We start from the raw sequence: 21,835 nt of genomic DNA on the forward strand, positions 1-21,835 counted from the left end.
AAACTGCATTTCCACTGCTTATTTTCCTAGCAGAGATGAAATCTCGTACTGCCTACATAATCGCAAATATAAGCATGTCTACGCTACGCTACTCGCAATATTCATCAAACCAACAGCGTTGCACCTATTTCCCTTTTCCTCTCTCTCTCTCTCTCTCTCTCTCTCTCTCTCTCTCTAATAAAAATAAATAAGCCATTGCCGCTTATACCCTTTGGTGCATCCTTGCTGGTACAAAAAGGGGAAAGGTAATAATAATATGATTTAACTCTTGCTGATATCACGGTATCTATGACACAACATATTTCTGCTCAAGCAACTTAAAATGGTAGAAAAGAGAAAAAGAATACTAGGAAGTGGGAACAGCTAGCATTACAAAATGGGCGGGTGTAGCAGGGAAATATAGAGCCAGGTGGGCGACATCTTCCTTTTCCGCCAGTGGGTGGCATTAGTATTCATCTAAGTAAGTATATAGCATGTCGTCTTTCTTTGACTTTCTTCGGCTAAGCAATGCCTTGAGAAGGCGTTTACTTTTGCTAGAATTGTGATCAGTATCTCTGGGATCTTTGGGACTCCCTCTTTCAGCATGGAACCTCATTGAAGCTGATTTCCGAGCTTCTGCAGGGAACTGGTAGAGACAAAAAGCATTTAAACAATAACAAACACCAGAAAACATGAAAGCAAACTAATAATAATTAAGAATTCTGACTACACTTGATATTATTGTCTTCTTGTTTGGGACAGGAGATCAAAGAAGTACAGTTTGCTCTAGGTTAAAAGGAAAGAAACTAGTGAAACAAAAGAAAGGATCTATCAAATACCTGTCTTCCAATAGAAGGATTGGGAGTGGTTGGTCGAGTTGGATTTGGACTTGTTGGCCTAGATTTCTTTGGAGTAGTTTGTCGACTAGCAAGAGATCCAGTGCGTAAAAGGGGAAATCGATGCGGTGAAACTGTTCGCTTTTCTGATCACCAAAACAGTCCTTATAAGAAACCAAAACAAATGATAAAATATTTTACATAAGAAATTAACAAGGAAAATAGATGAGAGTTGATTATGAGAGAACCTGATTCCTTTCCAGGAAAAGTGCCTGAGAATGAAAAGTTTCCAGGTTGCTGAGAAAGTCGCGGTGAAGGTGATGGAGAACGCCCATTCCTGCAGCAAGCATGATCTGGTTAATTAGATGTTTCAAGTTGATGAACCACGATTAACCACAGGATTATTACCTAACTGCAGATGATGGGATTTCTCTAATTGTCGCTCGAACTGCTGTTGAAACACAATTATGTTGTGCTGAAGAGTTGCTCAAACAACACAAGTTACAGAGAAAATAGCAAGTCCAACAGAATCGTAAGCAAGAAACTACCATTCCTAAATTGATGCCAGTCATCTTCATCATCCAGGCTACATCTTTGTTGATGCAACCTTAAATGATTGACACCGTTCATGCTCTCTGCAGCTGAACAAAAAATTTGTAGTTGTTAAACAGTTACGATTGAGATGACAGAAAAGAAGGGAAATAAAAAACATGAGAATAGAGATTTTCTATTTACCTGTCAATATGTATCTTTTATGGTATTTCGGAGTATTTATGACCAGTGACTGCTGTGAGAGACCCTCACGATCAATATAATCCTGGCAAGTCCTCAATCTCTGGAAGCACGACAAGAGAGCAAGAATCAACATATCCACATTTTCATTAAGACCTATGGTTCACTTTCTGGCCCTTGACCACCAAAACCTTGTAATTTCAAGAAATCTAGTTCAAACTGAAACATTAATAGGAATTGCAAAATGCATTTGACGCTTGATTTTGTACATCAATCAATACCACAGCCAAGTAACTCGTTGTGCCAATTGGAATGCCATCATGAAGAATGTCTATCTATTAATCTGTCCCCTTCACAAATCCCCTCTGATCCTTTTGTATTGATATGAAAAGACAGGATAAATTGTCGAAGAAAAATGTAAATGTAAATTTTTCATTTCCAGATTTACTGATAACAGCTTAATGCAAAATATTCCTATCATTCAAATGAATTTTGGCAATGAATCATTTTCTGTCAGCAAACTTTCTGGATCGTGCATCCAGGAATCTGGAAGACGTCAATCCTCCCAAAATGATGTCTTTATATAACAACATTATTACTCCTACATAGCCAATTTCAGGAAAGTGCTGCAGTGACAAATATCTGTTATTAGACATTTTCAGGTGATGCATGTTGGATAAACAGTAACACGATGCCTGCAGCCTCTGCCTTCTCCGCCCAAAAGTATAATAAGGAAGAAAAAGCTAAGCAATTTTTCTATTCCTTAATGCAATCCAATTTAATCTAAGTTTACTTAGAAAATTAAAGTAGAACACTGCTTAAGATGGTTATGCATTTCCAAAAATGTTGATATTGGAAGGTCAAAGTAACAAATTTAAACGATGCAGGGAAACAGACTATTTGGACAAAAGACGCAACCCAACTTACCTGCTCAATGCAAGATACCCGAAGCTCAGTTCCAGAAACTTCATCAACCTTTTCATCCAAGAGATCATTGACCTTGTACGACATAGAGCCCAAATGATCCACAGTATTTACAAGAGCTTTGATTGCATAATCTTTCAAAGTATTTACAACTCTGTGCAAGCAGGATATTTCAATTCAGATGAAAATAAAATGCCATGATTATGTTAAAAGTTCTACATAACAGAAAGTAACTCACATTTGTTTTTGGTCATCACTGGTATATGATAATTCAAAATACTCGGCTGCAGAGTATAATTGTTTTCTCAGATTCTTCAAATCCTATCAAAAATCATGCCATAAGATACATAAGTTCTCACAACCAAGTCAAAAAAGCTAAATAGTATGGAGTAATAGCCTTGGCATGGAAGCACAGGAATTAAGGATTATCAAGAAGCTCGAAGTGTACTTGACAAGATGCATGAATGATTCAACCATACGCATAAGGAAAAAGGACAGACAAATTCCTTACACTTTTTTCTTAATTACAGACCAGGAAAGAGATTATTTAGTAAAAGAGTTGCCCCTTTACTGTGTAAATCCAAGTTTCTAACAAATCTAGCCCCAAACATGCATCAAATCCACAAGCTCTCTTGTAATTTCATTAATCTAGTATTTTCAGATTTTTTACATATACATCACTAAGATATGTGTATTTCCTTGCAGAAAGATAATTTAGTCCCGTAACAGAAACTTTTTTGTTTCTTCGTGTACATATGAATGCTACTCCGTCCTTGAAGAAGAAATTTCCATTTAAAACTTTCTCGCTGTGAAATAACTACTAGAAGCCAAACCAATCAGGGATCAAGAAAGTACCTTTAGACTGTCAGAGAAGACCATGCTTTGCTGCATAGAGGCCTCATCATAGATGGCTGGTTCTCGAGGGAGAGTAACTGAAGCAGTTGAAGTTAAAGCCTCCATTTCACAGCAACAGAAGCTAAAAAGTTCTTATCCTGAAAACAAAATCCCGATTTTAGTTCTCACATGGGTCATCAAGTGAAGTGTTCTCATTGTTTTTTGAGCTCTGCAGTGAAAAATCAATCAACATCTTGGACAATAAATTCAAAGCTTATTGACAGAGAGCCGGAAAAAAAATGATTAAAAAGAACATGGAAAAAGATTTTTGCCACAATAGAAAATAGACTAGACCCCTTTCCTTTCATTTTATTTTTCTGATCGTTCTATTGGCTGGATAAACGTGCTAGAATCGCATTTCAGTCTCGAAAAGCAGCTACGTGATTCAACGGACCGACCAATACTATACACAAGACAAAGACTGCGAGAAAATCAGCAATGTCCCTGGAAGACACTTTCCATTTTATCTTCAACTGAACAAGAACTAGTATATTTCAAGTCTCATTTCTCTCTCTTCTTTTCCCCTTGTTTAGGCCGCGAAATAATCCTGAATTACAAGCTTAATGATAAACGAAAGATAACTGGAATCCCAAAAGCCCATCTTGTCCAGAAAAAAAACTTGATCATTACACTCCTATTGTCCCTCACTAAAGATATTCCTGCCAAAAGCATCCGAATTCCTTAAAAACATCAAAAAAGTTGCAAGCTTTGACTGTAGAAATTTGAACAGATAATAGACATCTAGCTACTTAATTGGAGAGGGGAAAAAAGATAAGAAGAATAAACTCAAACAACACATACTTCAAAAGCCCACAATTTTCCAAAGCGAAGGTGTTGGAAAGAATCTAGTAGTCACCGTAAAGTGTTAAAAATCAAATCTTTCAACAACCAAGACAGGAACAAGTAATGAAGCAATGAAGAAGAACTTAATATGGTAAGTAAATTGGTACGAGTATTGTAAAGCATAAGCTTTGCCTTGTTCCAAAGCTATAAAAGCCACACCCACCTTCCCATTAAGCTTTGTTTGATCATGGGGAGGGGAGGGGAGTGGAAGTGGGGCTTCAATTTTCTTAAAGGGAGGAAAGCAAATGAGACATAAATAGGCCCATTCTAACTGACGGGACAAATGGGGTTCGGTCTAAAGATTTTGACTAAACCATAGGGAAAATTGGAAAACGACAACTTGTGGGTTGGATTGTATTGTGGAACGGTGTACTATTTGGAGGTGGGGAAAGTGGTTTTGAAGACAGAAGAGAAGAGGAGAGAGCAGGTGAGAAGAGAGGGAGGGAACCGGAAAAAATTGGAAGAGGATGATGGGATTGGATAAGAGGGAGGGAGCACCATCAAGGCTACCCACGTCTATTTGCAAGAAGAATTTGGAGCATCTCATTATTAATCCCAAGTCCACCCCTTTTAGTACTTTTTATAAGCTGAAATTTGGGGGTCAGGGGTCTTATCTCTTGAGCCCAAGTCCTCTTTCTAATGATTGCCGGTTTAGTGGTTCCCCACTAACTCGCTTCCTTCTCTCCAGTGTCCTCTGCTGGGCGAAAACTCATGTACTAAGATGCATGGATTTACAATCCCTTCCAGGTCTAAAAAAGAGAGACTTCAGATCAGAGGGTGCACTATCCATCTCTCTAGTTTAAATGGATTTTTTTTGGTAGCTCCATATATAGCTCAATTGGACTTTGGTGGGATAAATGATGAGGGAAATTCACAGATTTATTAAAGACGAAACTCCAACAAAAAATAGAAAAGGATTATTGGATGTAGGAATAGGCGGCCAACCAAATGTTTGTTCAAGCTCAAATATGAATTGCATCCATCAGCGACCGCACGCTCTTTCAAGGCACGCCAGCGGCGCCACACAAATATATTAGTGAAATACGTACTGCTCCACTCCCACCCCCAAGGACAAGGACCTCCACCAACACGCTATTTCAAATTTCAATTGCTCTCATTGACCCATTTGCACTCTGTACCAGCTACTATCATACTAATTCATAACTTCATAAATTAGTTAGTGCACCATTACATCGTATCGTAGTATTAAGGGATAATATCAAAAACATCCCCTAAGATTTCTCTTAATATCACCTGACACTTTTAAGGTTTTAAAAATACCACTTACCTTCCTTACTTTTTGTCATTTGTGTAACAAAATTTTTAAAAATCCTAAATTACCCTTCTACTTGCTAAATAAAAGTTCTCCTAGATCGCTTTGTTTACTTCAACAAAACCGTCATTTAAAAAATAATTTTTAGCAGTACTACCACATCATAATGTTATAATCCATAAAAATATATATTTGAAAAATAAAAAAGATATTTGCCAAGAAATACAATTGACTAATTTAACTCTATATGCTCAAAACCAATTTCTTATGAACATTATCTTTTTTTCCAACATCTTCTCAACTCATGCCCAAACCTTTAAATTGTACTGATTATTATAAAAAATAAATCAAAATAAACAAATAAATCATATCCCGTTATATCATAATTATAAAAAGTAAAAGATAACAAAATTCACTTTATTATAATTTACAAATAGAAAATTACATAGTCATCCAAAAAATCAGTAAGAGAGAATATTGCAAAAAAGAGAAAGAGAAGAAAATGACTTTTGTTTCCTTTTTTTATAAAATATTTAGCTCCATTTATTTGATATGTGAATTATATTTGAAGTGAGGGTTAATATAGTCTATTTGCAATTACTATGGGAGTTAAGTGATGCTTTTGAAACCTTAGGGAGTCAGGTGATATTAGGAGCAACCTCAAGGATGGTACATGATATTATCCCTAGTATTAATATATGAACGAACCAATTAGGTTTTCTCACCTAAAATTTTAACAAGTCTTACGTAATTGGCTATAATTGAAATTTTTATTTTATTAAACACTTAGGCACCAAAATTTATTGTTTTAGGTGAACTGCAAAGTGTTTTGATAAATGAGGAGTGTGGTGAATTCAATCACTAAAAAGGCGTTGGATAAATGAGTCTGCGAAATCAAAATTAACTACTTGAAGATATTTCATAGACGTATTTAAATTACTAATACACATAAGACGATGAAATCCATAGATAGTTAGCCGCATTTTGATGTTTCAAACCCCAACCTTTTTTTTTTTTTTTTTTTTTGTAAATGCACTAAAATTGTCTGGCTCAATTCTAAATCAAGAAACTATTTGTATATGCTCAATTGCGGTGGTTCAACAATGTAAAACTTTCGTTGCTTGGAGTCTCAACTGTGTCGTGACAAAAAGAGTGGGGAAAATGAAAGGTAAAGTTTGGTGAACCCTTTTCTTTTTTCTTTTTAATTATATTTTGGCTGAATGGAAAAGGCGTGGTCCGCCCTCTAGACCAGCCCTTTTTGAAAAGCATGACCTTGGAGCAATCATGGAGAGGATCATTTGACGGCATGGTGGTGGCTGGTTGGTAACGTTAGCAATTAGCATCCACAACAGCTCAATTTGGTGAGCAGTGGATTAATTCGATTCAATCATTTTATATTCATATAAAAATAAATTTATATTTAAACTCAAATTTTAGTAGGTGTTAAATATATATATTTAAATTTCTTATCAGTCTAATAATAATAAAATGCTGTTATTTGATGTCAAACAATATGGAAAAATATATATATAAAAACAAGTAGAATTTCAATTGACTCATAGATTTTTTTTTTTTTTTATTAAACGGTAATATCTACTCTACTCCTATTCATATTTTAACCTATGCTAGAGGGAGGGGATGCCCAACTGAACTAATTGGAAAATGACAGAAATTAAACTACGATCGAACTAGATGAGTGCACTATGCAATTGTATGCATTTTGAAGAAGCCACATATAGTGGCACAATGATGATGAGAGGCAAAATTTAAACTCTTGACCTCCCACCCCACCAAAACTTAAAATCTTTAGTGGTGGCCAACAGCAAAAAGGGCCATTGGTTGAGTCATAGATTTGTAATTGGATGTACTCATACACACACGCATTTTTTAAATGGATATAAATGAGTTGGTTTATTTTGACCCATTTATTAAATTTGTATAAATGGATTAATAAAATTATATCCATTATTACTCAACTATGATCCGTTTGAACCACCCATTTTGACACTTCTAAGCTGGTAACCACTGCACGAAATTGCTGCTACAAATGTGATAATACTAGTAGTAAAAATTCATCTAAGCCATCAAATAAAGAAAGAAAAACCAGTGGGTTTTGTAGTTAGTAGTAATTCAGAATAGCTAAATGTCATTTTAAGCTAACCTACTGATTAAATTGAAGTCCCCATAACATAAAGAAAGAAAGAAAGAAAGACTTTTGACAGTTTGACCCACTGTCATATTGGGGTTTAGCATCCGTCAAGCTAACCCCCCCCCCCCACCCCACCCCACGGGGGGCGGCTCTGCTTTGATACTTGATACCTATATTACGTCAAAATGATGATACTAATTTGTATCAGCAGTGAGAGCTTTTAGTCAAACAATCAAGTGTAGTAGTTTGTATGAATGAGATAATCACAACTAGCACAAGACAGAAGAGTTTTTCTTGCTTCCTATTACTAACTCCCTCCTCTCCCTCTTAATAAGAATCTATCAGAAACAGTAATAATAGAAACATGGAGAGGACCCACAAACAATTCGAGCAAGTCAAGCGCAGTCTGATTATTTCACCGATCTGCTTCCAAATTGTGGGACTCGACTCGCAAAATCCAAACTCCTACCGTGATTGGGGAGACAGTCCTCATACAATGCTAACTAACTCGTAATTTAATTCAATCAGTGCCGCAAATGGTGGTGATGGAAGTGAAGGGTCCCACCCCTCTTATCCTAGAACGGCTACTACTGGAATTCAATTCACACCGCACCCATTGATTTTGATCTACTATTGCTTGCTGCTTGATGCTCTCCATCTGGCCCAGAGCCCAATTACCAAGTCTACCGGATGGACTCTAAAACACATCTACTCTGGATTTTGGGCCGCAGAAGGACTTACTCAAAGTCTACGACCATATATTTGGGCTTCTCCCCTCTCGGTAACAGCCAGTCAGGTATTGGGTTTATGGCGCTCGTTTTAGCTTTGCTTGGCTTTATTGTAGCATTTTCCGAGCAACGCTATAAAGTGGGCTTCTTCGCTTTTTCTCTTGTTCACTGATAACTTCCATCCCCTAGAAAAAACTTTTTTTTTTAATAGGAGAAGGCGAGATTTAAAATGATAAGAAGTGAAAGAGAAAAATTTGAATTTTTAAGATCTCTAATTATTGAAATCTCGATCTTAGTAACCAAACCAAATTTAATTACGTATAAAATTATTCAAAGGAAACAAAATCTTAAACATCAATTTAATCATCTAGTTGAAGCTCGTGAGTCATCGGGAAACAAAATCTGAAATTCCCAATTCACATTTAAGGCTTTTATAAGAACTTAGGAACGGTGTGTAAATCTCTCGAAGTGTAAGAAATTGAAAGACACAAACAAAGCGTGATTTATCCAAATTAGAGTCCTTTTGAATTACAATTTTTTGAAAAAATTAGTGTAGTATATGAGATTAAATGGTAATTAAAAATATATAAAATGAATATTCACTTAAAATTTAAAAAAAAAAAAATTCCCCAAAATTTAGCAATCCGCCCTGGCTCTGAAGACTGAAGAGGGTAGCGTACACCGTACAGTGTGGATGTGTGGGTGGAAAAAAACCTTCAACGGTTTCAGATAGCGGCCGCCGCATTCCGATACCCGGACTTCGATGCTTATTAACTGCGAGATTAGACGTGGGTAGTATAATTAGTTAGCAGTGTGTTATGGCCAATTTTCAAGAAATGACGGCTCAGATTAGAGGAATTAATCAATTAATGCATATTTCGAAGGGAGGTTGTACTGGATAAGCACGATTTCCCTCCTCATTTAACTCCATCCGCCTCGTTAATTGTTGTGTAACCTACTCCTTAAATGATCCAACAATTTTGGAATTCATGCATTAATCTCATACATCAGGTAAGGTTAATATGCATGATAAGCCACTCATCCATCTATTCTCAGCTTTAACCAATTCTATCTTCTTCTCTATTTTTTTTCCCCCTGGTTTTACTGTTGACAATCTGGAAATTCTTTTCGAATTGAATATTTTAAAGGGAAAACATTTACATAGACATGGTCGCTTTAATTTAGACGGACCACGGGTTGGACTTTTGACCATGCAAAGACATGCATATTGATGCTTTTTTTTTTGTTTTTAAATTCAAAGATATTTATGGATAAAAAAAACCATTAATCTTATTCAAAAAATGCAAAGAACATACTGGATTTATTTGGATTGAGATGATTTCAGATAAAATAATTTATTTCACTAATTCTAATCATCTTTTTATCTTCTCGATCACCAACTGTCTACTGATCGGCTGGAATGCATAGTTAGACATCTGAGCCGTCTTTTTTTCTTCTTTTTTTTTTTTGGCTTGTAAAATTTAGAGTTGAACAGAGTCAAAAATCTATTTTTTTTTTTAAATTAAAATGTAGTAGTAGACTAGTAGTAATAATGTACATGCACTTTTTGGAATGTACTTGGGAGTTTGGCATGTATGTTCATTCGTGTTTAACATTATAAAGCATTAAAGAGACATTGCATGATGCAGCCCCTTCTGTAATTGGTAATTGGTAATTGTTCACCATTAATGCCTTATTTAAGTTGATTCCATAATATCCCTCCTGTAACTCCCATGATCATCTGCACGAACTCCAATTTTTCTCCACCACAATTTATACGTACCATGTTAGCTACTTCTTCAGCTTTTCCCCCAGCCCTGCTAGCATTCCCTTGCGCAGAATGAATCCCCCAGCCCTCAGCGTGGTATACCAGCTGGAGAACCTCCTTGCATCTGATGGATCTTTATATTTCGAAGAACAACCACCTTCAGGGTACGTAAGACTGAGGATGGATGTCACAAAAATTATGAATCTACTAGCTATTTTGATCGATGTGTCTAGCTATTTTACTTGTTGACGTAATTTTTCACGATCTTCTTAATATATATGCATTTCTTGCTTTCTTGCAGAGCATGGGAACAGTCATACCTTGCGTTTCCTGAAAGCCTGGGCCAATGTCCATCGGGCATATGTAACTGTAAAGAGCCATTCCATGCTTGGAAATGGAAGAATAATAGCATTCCATGCTTGGAAATGGAATTCAAGGATTTTGAAGACATTTGTGGGGATTTTGGGTGGCACTCACCGCCAGACGTCAAAGAACCATTTTTTGAGGGAGACGTCAATGTTGTCGATGCTAAACCGCTGAATGCAGCTGGAGAGATACGTGATCAAGCGCTGCTCGAGAATGGTGAGACTGTTTTTGCCGAAGCATCTGGAGGAAATGCGGTGTGCTCGAGATCGTCAGAGCCCTTGGTTTCGGACGACGGGTTGGTAAGTGGGAGGTACAAGTCATCGGCGCTTGAGGTGGATGAGATTCAAAAGTACTTTGATGTTCCAATTACAAAAGCAGCTAAGGAATTGAAGGTTGGCCTCACTGTCCTGAAGAAGCGATGCAGGGAACTCAACATCAGGCGCTGGCCACACAGGAAAATCAAGAGCTTGAAGTCGTTGATTGACAGTGCTAAGGTACCATCCAGGCTAGCTGCATGCAGTACTCCATCCTGATTAGTACTGAATCCTGAACACTGAATGGATAAAGGAATTTATTTATTTTTTTTTAAAGAAAAACAGAGGACGGAATAAAAGTTCCTCTCGTTAATTCCTCCTCCTCACCTTCTAATAAAACAACCCAGAAAACAGTATGGAAACTGTAGTATGGTTAAGTATTCAAACGGGAATTACTGAAGTTTTAAAGAATGTTGCAGTAACCTTTTGAATTCTTGTAGGAGTTGGGATTGACAAGTGAGATTGAAATGCTGGAAGAGCACAAAAGAATGTTAAAGGTGCTTCCCGAGATGGAACTGACTGAAAGAACCAAGAAACTCAGACAAGCATGCTTCAAAGCCAATTACAAGAAAAGAAGGGCAATGGCTGCTGCTGCCATGGCTTGACTCTACCCGTGATTTTTAGTTTCCTTTAGATTTCAGAACGTAGGATTTATCTTTTAGATTTTGGATCTTAGTTTCCCTTTAGATTTTCGAATGTAGGATTTGGTTCAGTTTGTCTTTTGAATTGAATATTCCGAATTAGCTTTTTATTCATATTGCTTGCTTGCTTGCTTGGGACATTCTGGTTGAATTCCTTGTTCCTCCTCTTGACATGGATATGAACTGCACAAGGTCCAGTAAGTAAAACCATCGTTTCTTACCAAAGAAAAAAAATACCATCATTGATCTCCTGATGCACAAACAGGACATCGATCTAGAAATTAAAATGCTAGTACTGGATGAATGTAGAGGTTCAGGTTCAGTGAACAATTCATATATCCAGCCATATATGTACTCGAATATATATCATGTTTGTGCATGAAGAGAGATTAGATTTTTCTGGTTAATTCCTCATCTTGTTCGTAGTTTGTACACGTGCATGAATATAGCCAATAGACACGTATACGGCCCAAGATATGCAATGATTTAAGTTAGTATACGGTCCAATAGACACGTATACGGTCCAAGTTAGTTTGGGCTTACTCTTAGATTGAGCAAGTACTTGAGGTAGGATTGGATTGGGCTTAGTCTTAAATTAGCTTGGAGAGAAGAAAATTTCCATTGGTTTCTTCTTCTTCTTTCTTTGCGCTGTTCAAATCGTGCCATCCGGTTAAACACGTCAGAGAATAGGATATGGATACATTTCATGGAACTCTCAAGAAGTTCATGTGCAAGTCATACTGTCGTAGTAGACTAATAAAAGGACAAAAGTACATTTTTGAGTCAGGTATGGAGAGGATTAATATACATACATATGGAGGGTGGGCAGCATCCATCCATGATAGTGTCAGCAATTTTGATATGCGATTTTGTTTGATTGTACTAGATACAAAAATCCTGCTACATGGGAACAAAAATATGAATTTTTAGTTTTTCCCCATAATCAGGATCAAGAAATCCGATGAGGACGTGAAATTAATGGTGGCCTTTCGGTAGAGATATAGTAGGTGAAGTTAAGGAACCCCAAACGGCACAGGCAGGTTGCATATTCCATTTCCTTCTCTTTGGACAGAGTACTGAAGCCAGCTGCCGGAGATTCCCATTTGATTTCAGCCGACTGTTTGATCCTTCTTTTGTCCTTGTCTTCGTCTCCACGGGAGCACTTGCTTGAAGCTCCCATAAATGCCGGCCTACAGCGGTATTCTACTGAATTAGATCCAATATTGTTTTCTTTAATTAACAATTAGCTAGACGTAAAAATACACACAACGTTATACTTCTAGACGATGTCCCAGTATATTAAACAGGAGGGATTCATGTAAATTAGCAAAAATAAAGTAGAAAATCAGAAGCAAGAATTTTTAGTTTCCAAATGTAGATCAAAGATCAACTAGCAGGGAAGTTAACAGTTGATCACAAGGAAACTAAAATGGATTGTATATAATATGTTGAAGAGGGTTGACAGACACTTACGATGAGGTTGGAGCTGGCATGAGAGAAACTCGAGAAGCTGCTTCTCCTCTTGATTGTCCCACGACTTGTTGAAGCGAAAGAAGTACAACCAAAACTGTGATCATATCCAGCAGAGAAGGAGAAACTGCCATCATTGGTAGTAGCGTTGTTCTCCTTGTAGCTCCCCCATTTCCAAGAAGCGAATCTCTCCTTATCATTGATCACCTTTCTTTTCCCAACAACTTCATCAATGGCATCATGACGATGTTGTCGGTACTTATTGACATCTCTAAAAATTTCATCCTCCAGGCTCCTGAAAGACCCTCTAGTTTTAGGCAAAGAAAATGCGGAGCTGCGAGAGAAGGATGGGCCGCCAGCGCCATGAGGATAAGGCCCGTCGAGCACCGTCGTGGGAGAAGAATCGTTCGTGACTGGAAATAGTTGTTTACTAGGAGGATGATGGATGATATTGTGAGGAGCAGTACTAGTATTATTCTTGTTATTCAACAGCCGGGGCGGGAGGTCTAGACATCTGGCTACAGAAGAATTCTTGTCTTTAACGGCGGCGGCCGGGGAAGACGTGGGTCTGAAATCGGGTCTGAGCTTCCCCGGCACCTCCTCCCATTGGAATGGAATTGATGCTGCTGAAGTAGTGACGGGTGGAGTGAACATCACTGGTGGCGGCTGTCTTTGCTTGCTTGGGAGTTTATACAAGGAAAGCTTTGGAGTACTGGTTGGACTTGCTGCTTCATTTTCGGTCTCCAAATCCAAACTGATCATCTATCTGCAGCAAATGTTTTACTGGATTCCTCCTCGATCGTCTCTCTAAATTTCTTGACCTTCTTATGCATTCAGATTGGGGGGGAGGGGGAGAGGGTGCCTGAAAACTGAAATGTGGAATGCGAGGGAGAGACAGAGAGAGAGAGAGAGATTTAGCTGGGAAGCGGGCAGGTCTAAAACGCTCCAGGCGCTTCTTATTCACGAGTTATTTATTTTCAATGAAAGAAACGGACGGAAAAGTTTCCAATTAAAAGCCAAATTGACTGAATGCAAGAGGAGCTGGGTGAATTGACAAACCAAACTATCATACAGAAGGCACAACAACAGACGATCTTGAATTAGTCAGCAGCCACACTCCGCTGTAGCAATGCAACGGTCACAGACTACTACTAGTACTACTAGTCTACGAGAGAGAGTATAATAAGGAATTTTACGACCAAAACATATATAGATGAAGAGACAATACGAGACCAAAACATATATAGATGAAGAGACAATGCGAGCCCCCCGCGGGTTGCTCGGACGGGGTTCGAGCCCGTTGTTGACTTGTTTGGTGTGGAATGGGGCCTCCTCTCCCGGACAGTAGTGGGCTCTGTTTTCAAACTCGGGCCGGATCGGCGGTCGAACCGGGAACCGGTCAGGTAGCCGGTCCGAGTCACATTAAAAAACCGGAAATTTAAGACCCGATCAAAGCCGGTCAAAAATCGGGTTTGACCGGGTTTGACCGGGAAAAAACCGGTTTTTCCGGTTCAACACTAATTTTTTAAAAAAAAATTCAAACGTTTTAATATTATGTTTTGGCCCCCTAAATTGTTAAAACTTATTGATATACCTCAAATATTTGATACTTTATAAATATTGTCCTAAAATTTGATGTTATTTTTCAATTAAATTCATAATTTTAATTCTAAACTTGTTAATATTTATTAAATAATATAAATTGCTACTTGATTGTTCTAATTTCTTTGTATTTTTTTGTTAAATATATTTGAAACATCAAATATATATGAATATACCTTTATTAATATCAATATATTATTAGATATTATATATATAATATTTTAATTTTTAAATAATTTTTATTTATGACGTCATCCGGTTCGACCCCTATCGACTCCCGGTCGAACCCATTGACCCCTGACCCCTGACCTCGGCCGAGTCGCTATCCGGTCCGGTTCTGAAAACATAGGTAGTGGGGATTAGTCGGGACCCCGCAAAAATTGATCCAGATACCCCTGTGTTGACAAAAAAAAAAAAAAAAAAGACAACACGAAGTAGACTATTATTGTTTGTTACTTGAGACATCCAAACGAGGGTTGCCAACGTATGACAATTTGGCCGGCATTGATTGATTTCTGGCTTCTTTTGCATGAATGGGATGTGTGAAGGCTTGTGATTTGCATCATTTACAACTACCCGTGCCTATGCGTGAGTTGACGCTGCTGATTGCTTTATTCCAAAAATTTGAAGAAAAAAAAAAAAAAAGGCAGCTTCATCAAACCCAACTGCGGGGAGGACTCGGTCCAAAGACAGGACCCAGAGATCGCTGATAAACCAATTCCTACGACAACACAATTTATGATGTTTTTGGTACAACGATAATTCCTCTTTGTATTGTTGCGATTATACAATAGTAGTAACAAATTAAACTGCATGCCTCGACAAATTTACCACCGATTCCGCTGCGGAGTATGTGTTATTAATTCAATCTGACGGGGCAGAGGGATTGAAAGTGGAAGTGCTACAATCACGTTAATACAAGTCTCTATTTTGAAGAGGGAACATGACAAGAGCTCAGATATCCATTCAAAGTGACAGAAGAAACATGACAAGAGTTTTTGTTGTTTTTCCATCCATCAGAATCAAACTACTGTTTGCTTTGAGCCCTCAGATGAAGCTGCCCACTGGCTTTCATTTATGCATTGGACAGCAACCATTCCTCATCCTCCCTAATCATTGCCACCCTACATGGTTTAACAACAATAACAAACTACAGTGTATCACTCCAGTGCCTTGTTGAATTTTCAACTCGCTGGAGCCTAGCTCCATGCTTGATAACACTTTGAATCCACTAAGACTCCAGACATACCCCGAGAAAAAAGGAAACACGATCCACCAGCATGTGATGTAAGTCCCAAGAATGAATGATCCCATCCCAGTTAATGCAATCACACAATCAATCTTGCATCTCATCTCCATACCTCTCCTTTTATTATTAAGCACTACCAAAGGAGGAGATCCTCTTGCTGACCATGACTCTTTGTGCCATGACTTTTAGCAGTAAAATTTCCACCCCAAAAAAAAAAAAAAAATCATTTGACTAAGTACCTGATTCAGATTATATCGTACGGTTGCTTCATATCCAAATCAATATAATCAGCAGACATGACCAGCCTGATCTTGCACTAAAGATTGAAAGGAAGTATGTAACAGGAGTGAATTTGTTCAACTTCACTACCATGGAGACAATGTCGTCACCTGCAGTTGTCCGTATTACATGGAAGGTTGCTTCTCCCTTTCACTGCAACAGAACTTTCTTCCATGGGTTGGTAGAAAGGAAGACCAGGCCTGAAAAAATAACAGTCAGCAAAGTGAAAGCAGAAAAGACCATGCCTCAACAAATTTACATGCACCAATGTTGTTAACCAAATAAGATTACAGAATCAGACAAAAATGGCTGTAAACACTTCCCAAGATTCTGCAAATGCTGCTCCTGATGAGAAATATATTGAGGCAACCAGCATGCAAAGTGTGAAATTCTCAATCACTAACTGCAAGAGTTTAGTAGTTGGTACTTGCTTTTCAGTGGCTTTCTCATAGAGTTGCTAGCTGGGTTCAACTTATAATTTGGCTCAATGGGGTAGAGGAGATACAATACCAAGAAATTTGTATTTCACGTAGTGATTTCTGTACAGATTTGCTCAGCAGTGCTAAATTCGGAAAAAGACACTAAAAAAGAAAGAAGTAAGAAAAAACTTTAAGAACTTTCCTAAAACTCTCCTTCACTACTTTTTAAAGTGTATGATACCATCACAAGCAAGAGTGCCTTCTAGATCTCCAATAATTCGAGATATCCTAATTTCAAGACCTCTTTGGACTTCTCGGAAGAGTGTTTTGATATTATCAGCAAACCTCTTCATGTCAAAGCTAGCAGGTGTCTCGAACTCTTCAACTGCACTAAGAAATCCAGAAGCAATCTTGGCTTGTAATTCCATCAACTTCTGTCCTGTAGCAACCATATATCTCTGGAGGTGAAATGTCTCTTCAAGATGTTGCTCGAGCAATCGAATTTCCTCCCTTGTTTTTGCAGTATTCAGATCTCCACCTCTCACATATAAGCTGTTTTCATGCTGCACAACACATGCGAAAATGATAAGTAGAACTATGGTGTCAAGCGTCCAACTGTGATCACTTTTTCTATACATCATCAAAGGGCCTCCATCTAATTGTTATCCAGAGAAAGCCCAATATTTTGTGAATTTACAAGATAAAGACCTTACAAGATAGTGAAATGGTTTTGGTCCTTGCATTTGATGAAGAAAATTAACCCCTAAACTGTAAAATTAGCATAATGAAATAGAAATGTACCATTCGCTGGCATAGATCATCAGTCTTCCCCTGGAGGGATTGGTACCGACCAACCTGTTTGTTGAGCAAGGACATTAGAGCACAAAAAACATTTTTGTTAATTTGTCCATTGTTACTGCTATCACTGCTTTCATGACACTCTCGCTTTCCAGTCAATCTCTCAAGCATGAGCAACTGCTGCTTCAGCCTTCTGATCTTGTATGAGACTCCAAGAGCATGAAGATCCATTTTCCATGAAGAATTAATCTTGTTTGTTAAGCACTTGACTGCTGATTGCGATGCTTCAGCTTTTTCAGCACCTTGTGAACTAGAAGATTGCTCTTGAATGGAATCTTGATCAATTGCATCACCTAACTCTTCTTCAAGTTCCACTTGTGGAGGTTGGAGTGTCAAAACTATATCTTTGCTCGGGTAATTAGCAGAAGATTTCTCTTGCTTCTCTTCTTCTGCCGGTTGGTAATTTCTCTCTGCGGTTGTCTTTGACTCCTGCACATCCTCCCCTGGTCTTCTCTTTACTATCTTCACTTTTGACCAAATGGTATCATAGGCTAATGTAAGATCATGCGGATAAGCATTTGAGGAGATCCTTTGGCTGTTAGGATGATTTTCCATCCGCAATGCCAACTTCTCCTTCAGGGATTGTAATTCTGCTTCTCGGTTCAACAGTACAACTTCCAACTTCATATTAGCTTGTTTGAGTTGTGATAAGTCATTATCAAGCCCCTCAATAATGGATTGCAGCCTCTTTGACTCAAGTTCCATACTCAATAAACGCCAGCGAAAAGCTTCTAACTTCTCATCTTTGACTCTAAGTTGTTCTGCAAAAGCATCTATCTCAAGTTGATGCCTCTGATCAATAGCAGTTCTATACTTCTCAGCTTGAGATCGAACCCAACCCTCCAACTGGTGAAAGTCAGCTGAAATCATATAAATCATAGTCGGGTAAAATGAACTGGAAAGATGATAATCATATATTTGCAGGAGTAAACAATTTTCTTTTCTAGTCTATGTGTAAGTGTATTACTCAAAGTATAGAAAAGCACATCAAGAACTTAAGTCTTACTTGTATCTTGAATTCCCTCAGATAAGTAGCGATCCGACAGAGGTGAAAAAGCTTCTATTCCTTCCCTGAATCCAGGTTGCTCATACTCAACAAGATAATTCATTTGGTGTGTTGTAGGCCTTTCCATGTTTGATGCCATCATTGCATTTGAATGAACCCCTTTTCTTCCAGAAACAGCATCTGCCTTTGTATTTGCATGTTTAGAAAGCATACTTCTTAGGGAATACCTGTCACGCCTAGGCTCAGAATCTGTCTTTAACCTCTCTGTTTTTAGCTCAGCCTGCTTTCTTTTTGCCTTTGACAATGTTACTTCCTCTAAAAGCATTTGTTTCTCTGTTGTATCCAATTTAGATTTTCTTAGCATGGCGGACAGAATTTGGTCTTTCTGTTCCATATCCCTTCGCATTTTGACAAGCTCGAGGGATAGCTTTTGAGTCATCAACAGTGACTGCTCCTTTTGCTCCAGAATTATATCACGGTCCTGTTTCAATGATTCAATTTGCCTAAGAGCCCGACCCATCTCTGCTTCAAGCTGTCTCTGGTTTGAGACAAGCTCAATGCAGGCAGTCTTGTGTTTTGAAATCTCATTGGAGTGCCGTTGATTTTCCTGCTTTGCAGCTTCTCTGAATTCTGCTATAGTACTCTCAGCATTCTTCAGTTTTTCTTCAAGATCCTGCCTCTTCTGCTCTTCTTCCTTGAGAATCTTATCCTTAGACTTCAATAGCAGTTCATTGTCCTGCAGCTTTCCCTTCAAATCAGAAAGAGCTTTATCCTTATTAGTTTCAGAAATTCTTAATTCGTTCATAAGACCCCCAATTTGTTGTCTAAGCTTCTTCCTCTCATTGAACCAGCCTTGTTCCTGTGCAGCAAAGATGCCTACTACTTTCTCATTTGCCTTTGCGTCCTCACGTCTTCTATTTTTCAACTCTTCAATCTCTCCCTGTGCATTCTCAAGCTTCTGGCGAAGCTCTGATTTATCATTCCCGGCTTCGTCCTTCTGGGCCCTCCAAACAAACAATCCCAGAAGGTAAGCACTTCCTTGAAGCATCCCATTTTTAATGTCTGACCATTGTTCAGAGGACAATTTAGGCTCCGACAAGATTCTAAGGGCAAAAAACGCACAGGAGACGCCAAAAAACTTAGGATACAAGTTCTCATTTTTCTCTTCAGAAAAAACCATAATGGATCTTGATATCCCTTTTCCGTCCATTACTCAACAGTATGATTTTGCCTCTTCTCTGAAAGCCAAGAATTGAGTGTAAGCTGGAATCTATTTGCCAAAATTAGGCATTCGTACACAATTGATTTTGTCAAAGAATTTCCAACCGCAAGAATAGCCAAGAATGAGCTTGAAGATACACAAAACCAAATACCAAAACAAATCAACGATAGAGTCATACAAACAAAATTTCCAACTGCAAGCTAAACATGAACGTAAGATTGTCAAACATAGTAACACGAACACTGAAATACATGTACCTAACAGAACATTTGAGAAGCATAAAGGAGTGCAGCAGGGTTGTTGAGAGACAGATAGTAGCCTAGAGAAATTAATAATTGAGCAATCAGGAAGCGAAGAGTAAATTTGAGTCTTACAAGGAAAAGGGAGTAAATTTCTCTTCAATCCCTGGAAATATAAGCCCCGAGATTTCGGTGGAAACCTAGAGCAGAAGCGGCAGCAGCAGCCACACCCTACTGCACAAAACTAGTAGTATCATACCATAGTACCATCTCTGAGGTGTGTTAGTTATCCATTATAAATTTGTCAGAGAACGCCATAAGCATGGACTATACACGTGTTGAGACTGCAGAATCGGTTAAAAATAGGGGCCTTGCTGTAACCGAACTGAAGCAAAGTTGAAGGAAATTTGCTCCTGGTTCTTAGCGGAGGTTGGCCCCATCAGCCCCACTTTTGCGTTCATGTCTGAACCCCTGTTTTCCTGGCTTTCTTGATTTCTTCTTCTTCGGTTATAGTCATGAAGGAAATGGGATCAGAAGAGCTAGATTCCTGGGTTCTTTGTCAGCATTACTACAAGACTAGATTAACAGAAGGCAATAATATAATGATGATGCCCATAAAATTATTACACGTCTCTTTCAAGTAGTTTCCATAGAATATTGTAATCTTTCCAGGTTGGCTAGGGCGTACCTTGTTCCCCTTTGCGCCCACATCTTGGAGACGATTTTTTCGTGACGGCTGTTTAGTCTGGTTTGCCGCTTTTACTTCTCCGAATATGATACTACCGCCTTGTTTGACAAGCTAGTTTTTTTTATCAAATTTGTTTGTTTTAAGTTTTTTAATAACTTTAACTATAATAATCTCAAAAAAAATTTCAAATTTTTTAAATCATATACTTCAAAATATCCATATGTTTACGCACTTCAAAAATTTTTTCTATAACTTTTACAGTAAACTACAATAAAGTTTTAGACAAATATCCAAAAAACTCACTTGCCAAACGGGATCTATATGTGGTCAAATAGTAACACACTTAGGACGAATGCGATCATTTGCCTGCCTGACTCACTTGGCCGTGATTTTCTAATTCGATTTGTTTATCGAGTGTCTTGTGGACATGCATTAAAATATATTTCAAGTGTTAAAATTTTAAAAATATAAAATTAATTAATATATATATATAGAGATTAATTTTAAAAAATGTATAAATATAAGAAAAAATAATTATTATTGATGTCTATATATATATATAAATATATATCATAGATTGAGCGAAATATCGGTGTGTTAACGAATACAGACAACATTCGTTGCGAAAATCCTTCCTAATTTGCACCACACTTAGTTAGAACTGAAGTGGACCACAAGGTGGTGCAATGCGTTTCCAAGTACGCAGTAGTCCTAGCTTTAAGTGCCATTTCTGGCTTCCATCAGTGGACGCCGGACGAAATGAACTAGTCCAGAGTCAGCCAAAAATGCCAATAAAGGACACAATTAAAGGAACAAAGGAAAAGTACATACGTACTAAAAGTCGCAGAGTTGTGATTTTCAAAAAAAAAATTATAGAATTAGGCTACATAAACGCTAAAAAGCAGAAAATATGAATCAAGCAAATGACTATGCCCATATATATATATATATATATATGGTAGCCTAGGCAGACGATTGGGAGATCATAGCCCGTTCACACACCAGTATTATGATGGATCAGGAGCGGGAATGGTTGCTTCTGCAATTGTTTCTGAAGGTCACGTGCATTTTATATATGGCATAATTTTATTTACATATGATGTAATTTACTTTCAACAACGTGTAATTCTAAAACAAAATTTTATAGATTCAACATATATCATAAAAAATGAGATACAAGATAAAATTTGACTGATGGTCCAAGAGATGTTAATTTTGTGAGGGACACTATTAGTGCAGCGCAGCCCTACAGTACTGTTTACTGATGATCAGAAGCATGACGATGCCCACCCAGGTCATCATGGTCCCATCAGAGGAAGCGAGAAATGGTAAGGCAGAGGCCACGGTGCCTACTTT

The 21,835-nt window shown here is 37.9% G+C and overlaps 4 protein-coding genes and 1 long non-coding RNA gene across 9 annotated transcripts; 1 reads left to right on the plus strand and 4 right to left on the minus strand.

The window, feature by feature from the left end:
- Positions 1 to 240: 240 nt before the first annotated feature.
- LOC113729922 (protein ABIL3-like) lies at positions 241 to 4,766 on the minus strand. 3 transcript variants are annotated; one of them, XM_027254249.2, is made up of 10 exons: positions 4,372 to 4,766; positions 3,327 to 3,463; positions 2,710 to 2,792; positions 2,475 to 2,625; positions 1,551 to 1,650; positions 1,364 to 1,456; positions 1,224 to 1,290; positions 1,064 to 1,152; positions 819 to 961; positions 241 to 625 (listed from the first exon to the last, which is right to left on the minus strand). In XM_027254249.2, exons 2-10 carry the CDS (start codon positions 3,429 to 3,431, stop codon positions 446 to 448), a joined length of 1,011 nt encoding a protein of 336 aa, XP_027110050.2. In that variant the 5' UTR covers positions 3,432 to 3,463; positions 4,372 to 4,766; the 3' UTR covers positions 241 to 445. The 3 variants fall into 3 exon arrangements, with proteins under 3 accessions (XP_027110050.2, XP_027110053.2, XP_027110051.2); XM_027254252.2 differs by having other exon boundaries at positions 1,224 to 1,266; positions 4,372 to 4,765; XM_027254250.2 differs by lacking the exon at positions 4,372 to 4,766 and adding an exon at positions 4,167 to 4,323.
- Positions 4,767 to 10,198: 5,432 nt separating this feature from the next.
- Positions 10,199 to 11,441, plus strand: LOC113733391 (protein RKD3-like). Its single transcript, XM_027259764.2, has 3 exons — positions 10,199 to 10,290; positions 10,428 to 10,986; positions 11,247 to 11,441. Exons 1-3 carry the CDS (start codon positions 10,199 to 10,201, stop codon positions 11,409 to 11,411), a joined length of 816 nt encoding a protein of 271 aa, XP_027115565.1. The 3' UTR covers positions 11,412 to 11,441.
- Positions 11,442 to 12,149: 708 nt separating this feature from the next.
- LOC113729924 (uncharacterized protein At4g00950) lies at positions 12,150 to 13,830 on the minus strand. The gene is made up of 2 exons (XM_027254256.2): positions 12,921 to 13,830; positions 12,150 to 12,637 (listed from the first exon to the last, which is right to left on the minus strand). Exons 1-2 carry the CDS (start codon positions 13,677 to 13,679, stop codon positions 12,557 to 12,559), a joined length of 840 nt encoding a protein of 279 aa, XP_027110057.1. The 5' UTR covers positions 13,680 to 13,830; the 3' UTR covers positions 12,150 to 12,556.
- Positions 13,831 to 15,463: 1,633 nt separating this feature from the next.
- Positions 15,464 to 16,150, minus strand: LOC140036488 (uncharacterized). Its single transcript, XR_011840042.1, has 2 exons — positions 16,008 to 16,150; positions 15,464 to 15,643 (listed from the first exon to the last, which is right to left on the minus strand). It is a non-coding gene; the product is annotated as an uncharacterized lncRNA (long non-coding RNA).
- Positions 16,151 to 16,540: 390 nt separating this feature from the next.
- LOC113729923 (uncharacterized) lies at positions 16,541 to 20,358 on the minus strand. Of its 3 annotated transcripts, none has more exons than XM_027254254.2 (4): positions 19,927 to 20,358; positions 18,331 to 19,568; positions 17,268 to 18,184; positions 16,541 to 17,029 (listed from the first exon to the last, which is right to left on the minus strand). In XM_027254254.2, the coding sequence occupies exons 2-4, from the start codon at positions 19,538 to 19,540 to the stop codon at positions 16,685 to 16,687; spliced, it is 2,472 nt and encodes an 823-aa protein (XP_027110055.1). In that variant the 5' UTR covers positions 19,541 to 19,568; positions 19,927 to 20,358; the 3' UTR covers positions 16,541 to 16,684. The 3 variants fall into 3 exon arrangements, with proteins under 3 accessions (XP_027110055.1, XP_027110056.1, XP_071934101.1); XM_027254255.2 differs by having other exon boundaries at positions 18,331 to 19,678; positions 19,927 to 20,065; XM_072078000.1 differs by lacking the exon at positions 19,927 to 20,358 and adding an exon at positions 19,810 to 19,916.
- Between the last annotated feature and the right edge of the window lie 1,477 nt (positions 20,359 to 21,835).

This window comes from Coffea arabica, chromosome 2e (assembly GCF_036785885.1).
Source record: "Coffea arabica cultivar ET-39 chromosome 2e, Coffea Arabica ET-39 HiFi, whole genome shotgun sequence".
Classification (NCBI taxonomy): Eukaryota; Viridiplantae; Streptophyta; class Magnoliopsida; order Gentianales; family Rubiaceae; genus Coffea; species Coffea arabica.

Bases quoted from the DNA above. Each gene is read 5' to 3' on its own strand.
- LOC113729922 (XM_027254249.2), bottom strand. From the start codon at position 3,431: ATGGAGGCTTTAACTTCAACTGCTTCAGTTACTCTCCCTCGAGAACCA. The intron at 2,793-3,326 runs GTACTTTCTTGA...GATTTTTGATAG, and splicing joins TCTTCTCTGACAGTCTAAAG to GATTTGAAGAATCTGAGAAA. The intron at 1,291-1,363 runs GTAGTTTCTTGC...GCAACTCTTCAG, and splicing joins CTGGCATCAATTTAGGAATG to CACAACATAATTGTGTTTCA.
- LOC113733391 (XM_027259764.2), top strand. From the start codon at position 10,199: ATGAATCCCCCAGCCCTCAGCGTGGTATACCAGCTGGAGAACCTCCTT. The intron at 10,291-10,427 runs GTACGTAAGACT...GCTTTCTTGCAG, and splicing joins GAAGAACAACCACCTTCAGG to AGCATGGGAACAGTCATACC. The intron at 10,987-11,246 runs GTACCATCCAGG...GAATTCTTGTAG, and splicing joins CGTTGATTGACAGTGCTAAG to GAGTTGGGATTGACAAGTGA.
- LOC113729924 (XM_027254256.2), bottom strand. From the start codon at position 13,679: ATGATCAGTTTGGATTTGGAGACCGAAAATGAAGCAGCAAGTCCAACC. The intron at 12,638-12,920 runs GTAAGTGTCTGT...ATACCGCTGTAG, and splicing joins ATGCCAGCTCCAACCTCATC to GCCGGCATTTATGGGAGCTT.
- LOC113729923 (XM_027254254.2), bottom strand. From the start codon at position 19,540: ATGGACGGAAAAGGGATATCAAGATCCATTATGGTTTTTTCTGAAGAG. The intron at 18,185-18,330 runs GTAAGACTTAAG...ATATGATTTCAG, and splicing joins TGAGGGAATTCAAGATACAA to CTGACTTTCACCAGTTGGAG. The intron at 17,030-17,267 runs GTACATTTCTAT...TGTGTTGTGCAG, and splicing joins ATGATCTATGCCAGCGAATG to CATGAAAACAGCTTATATGT.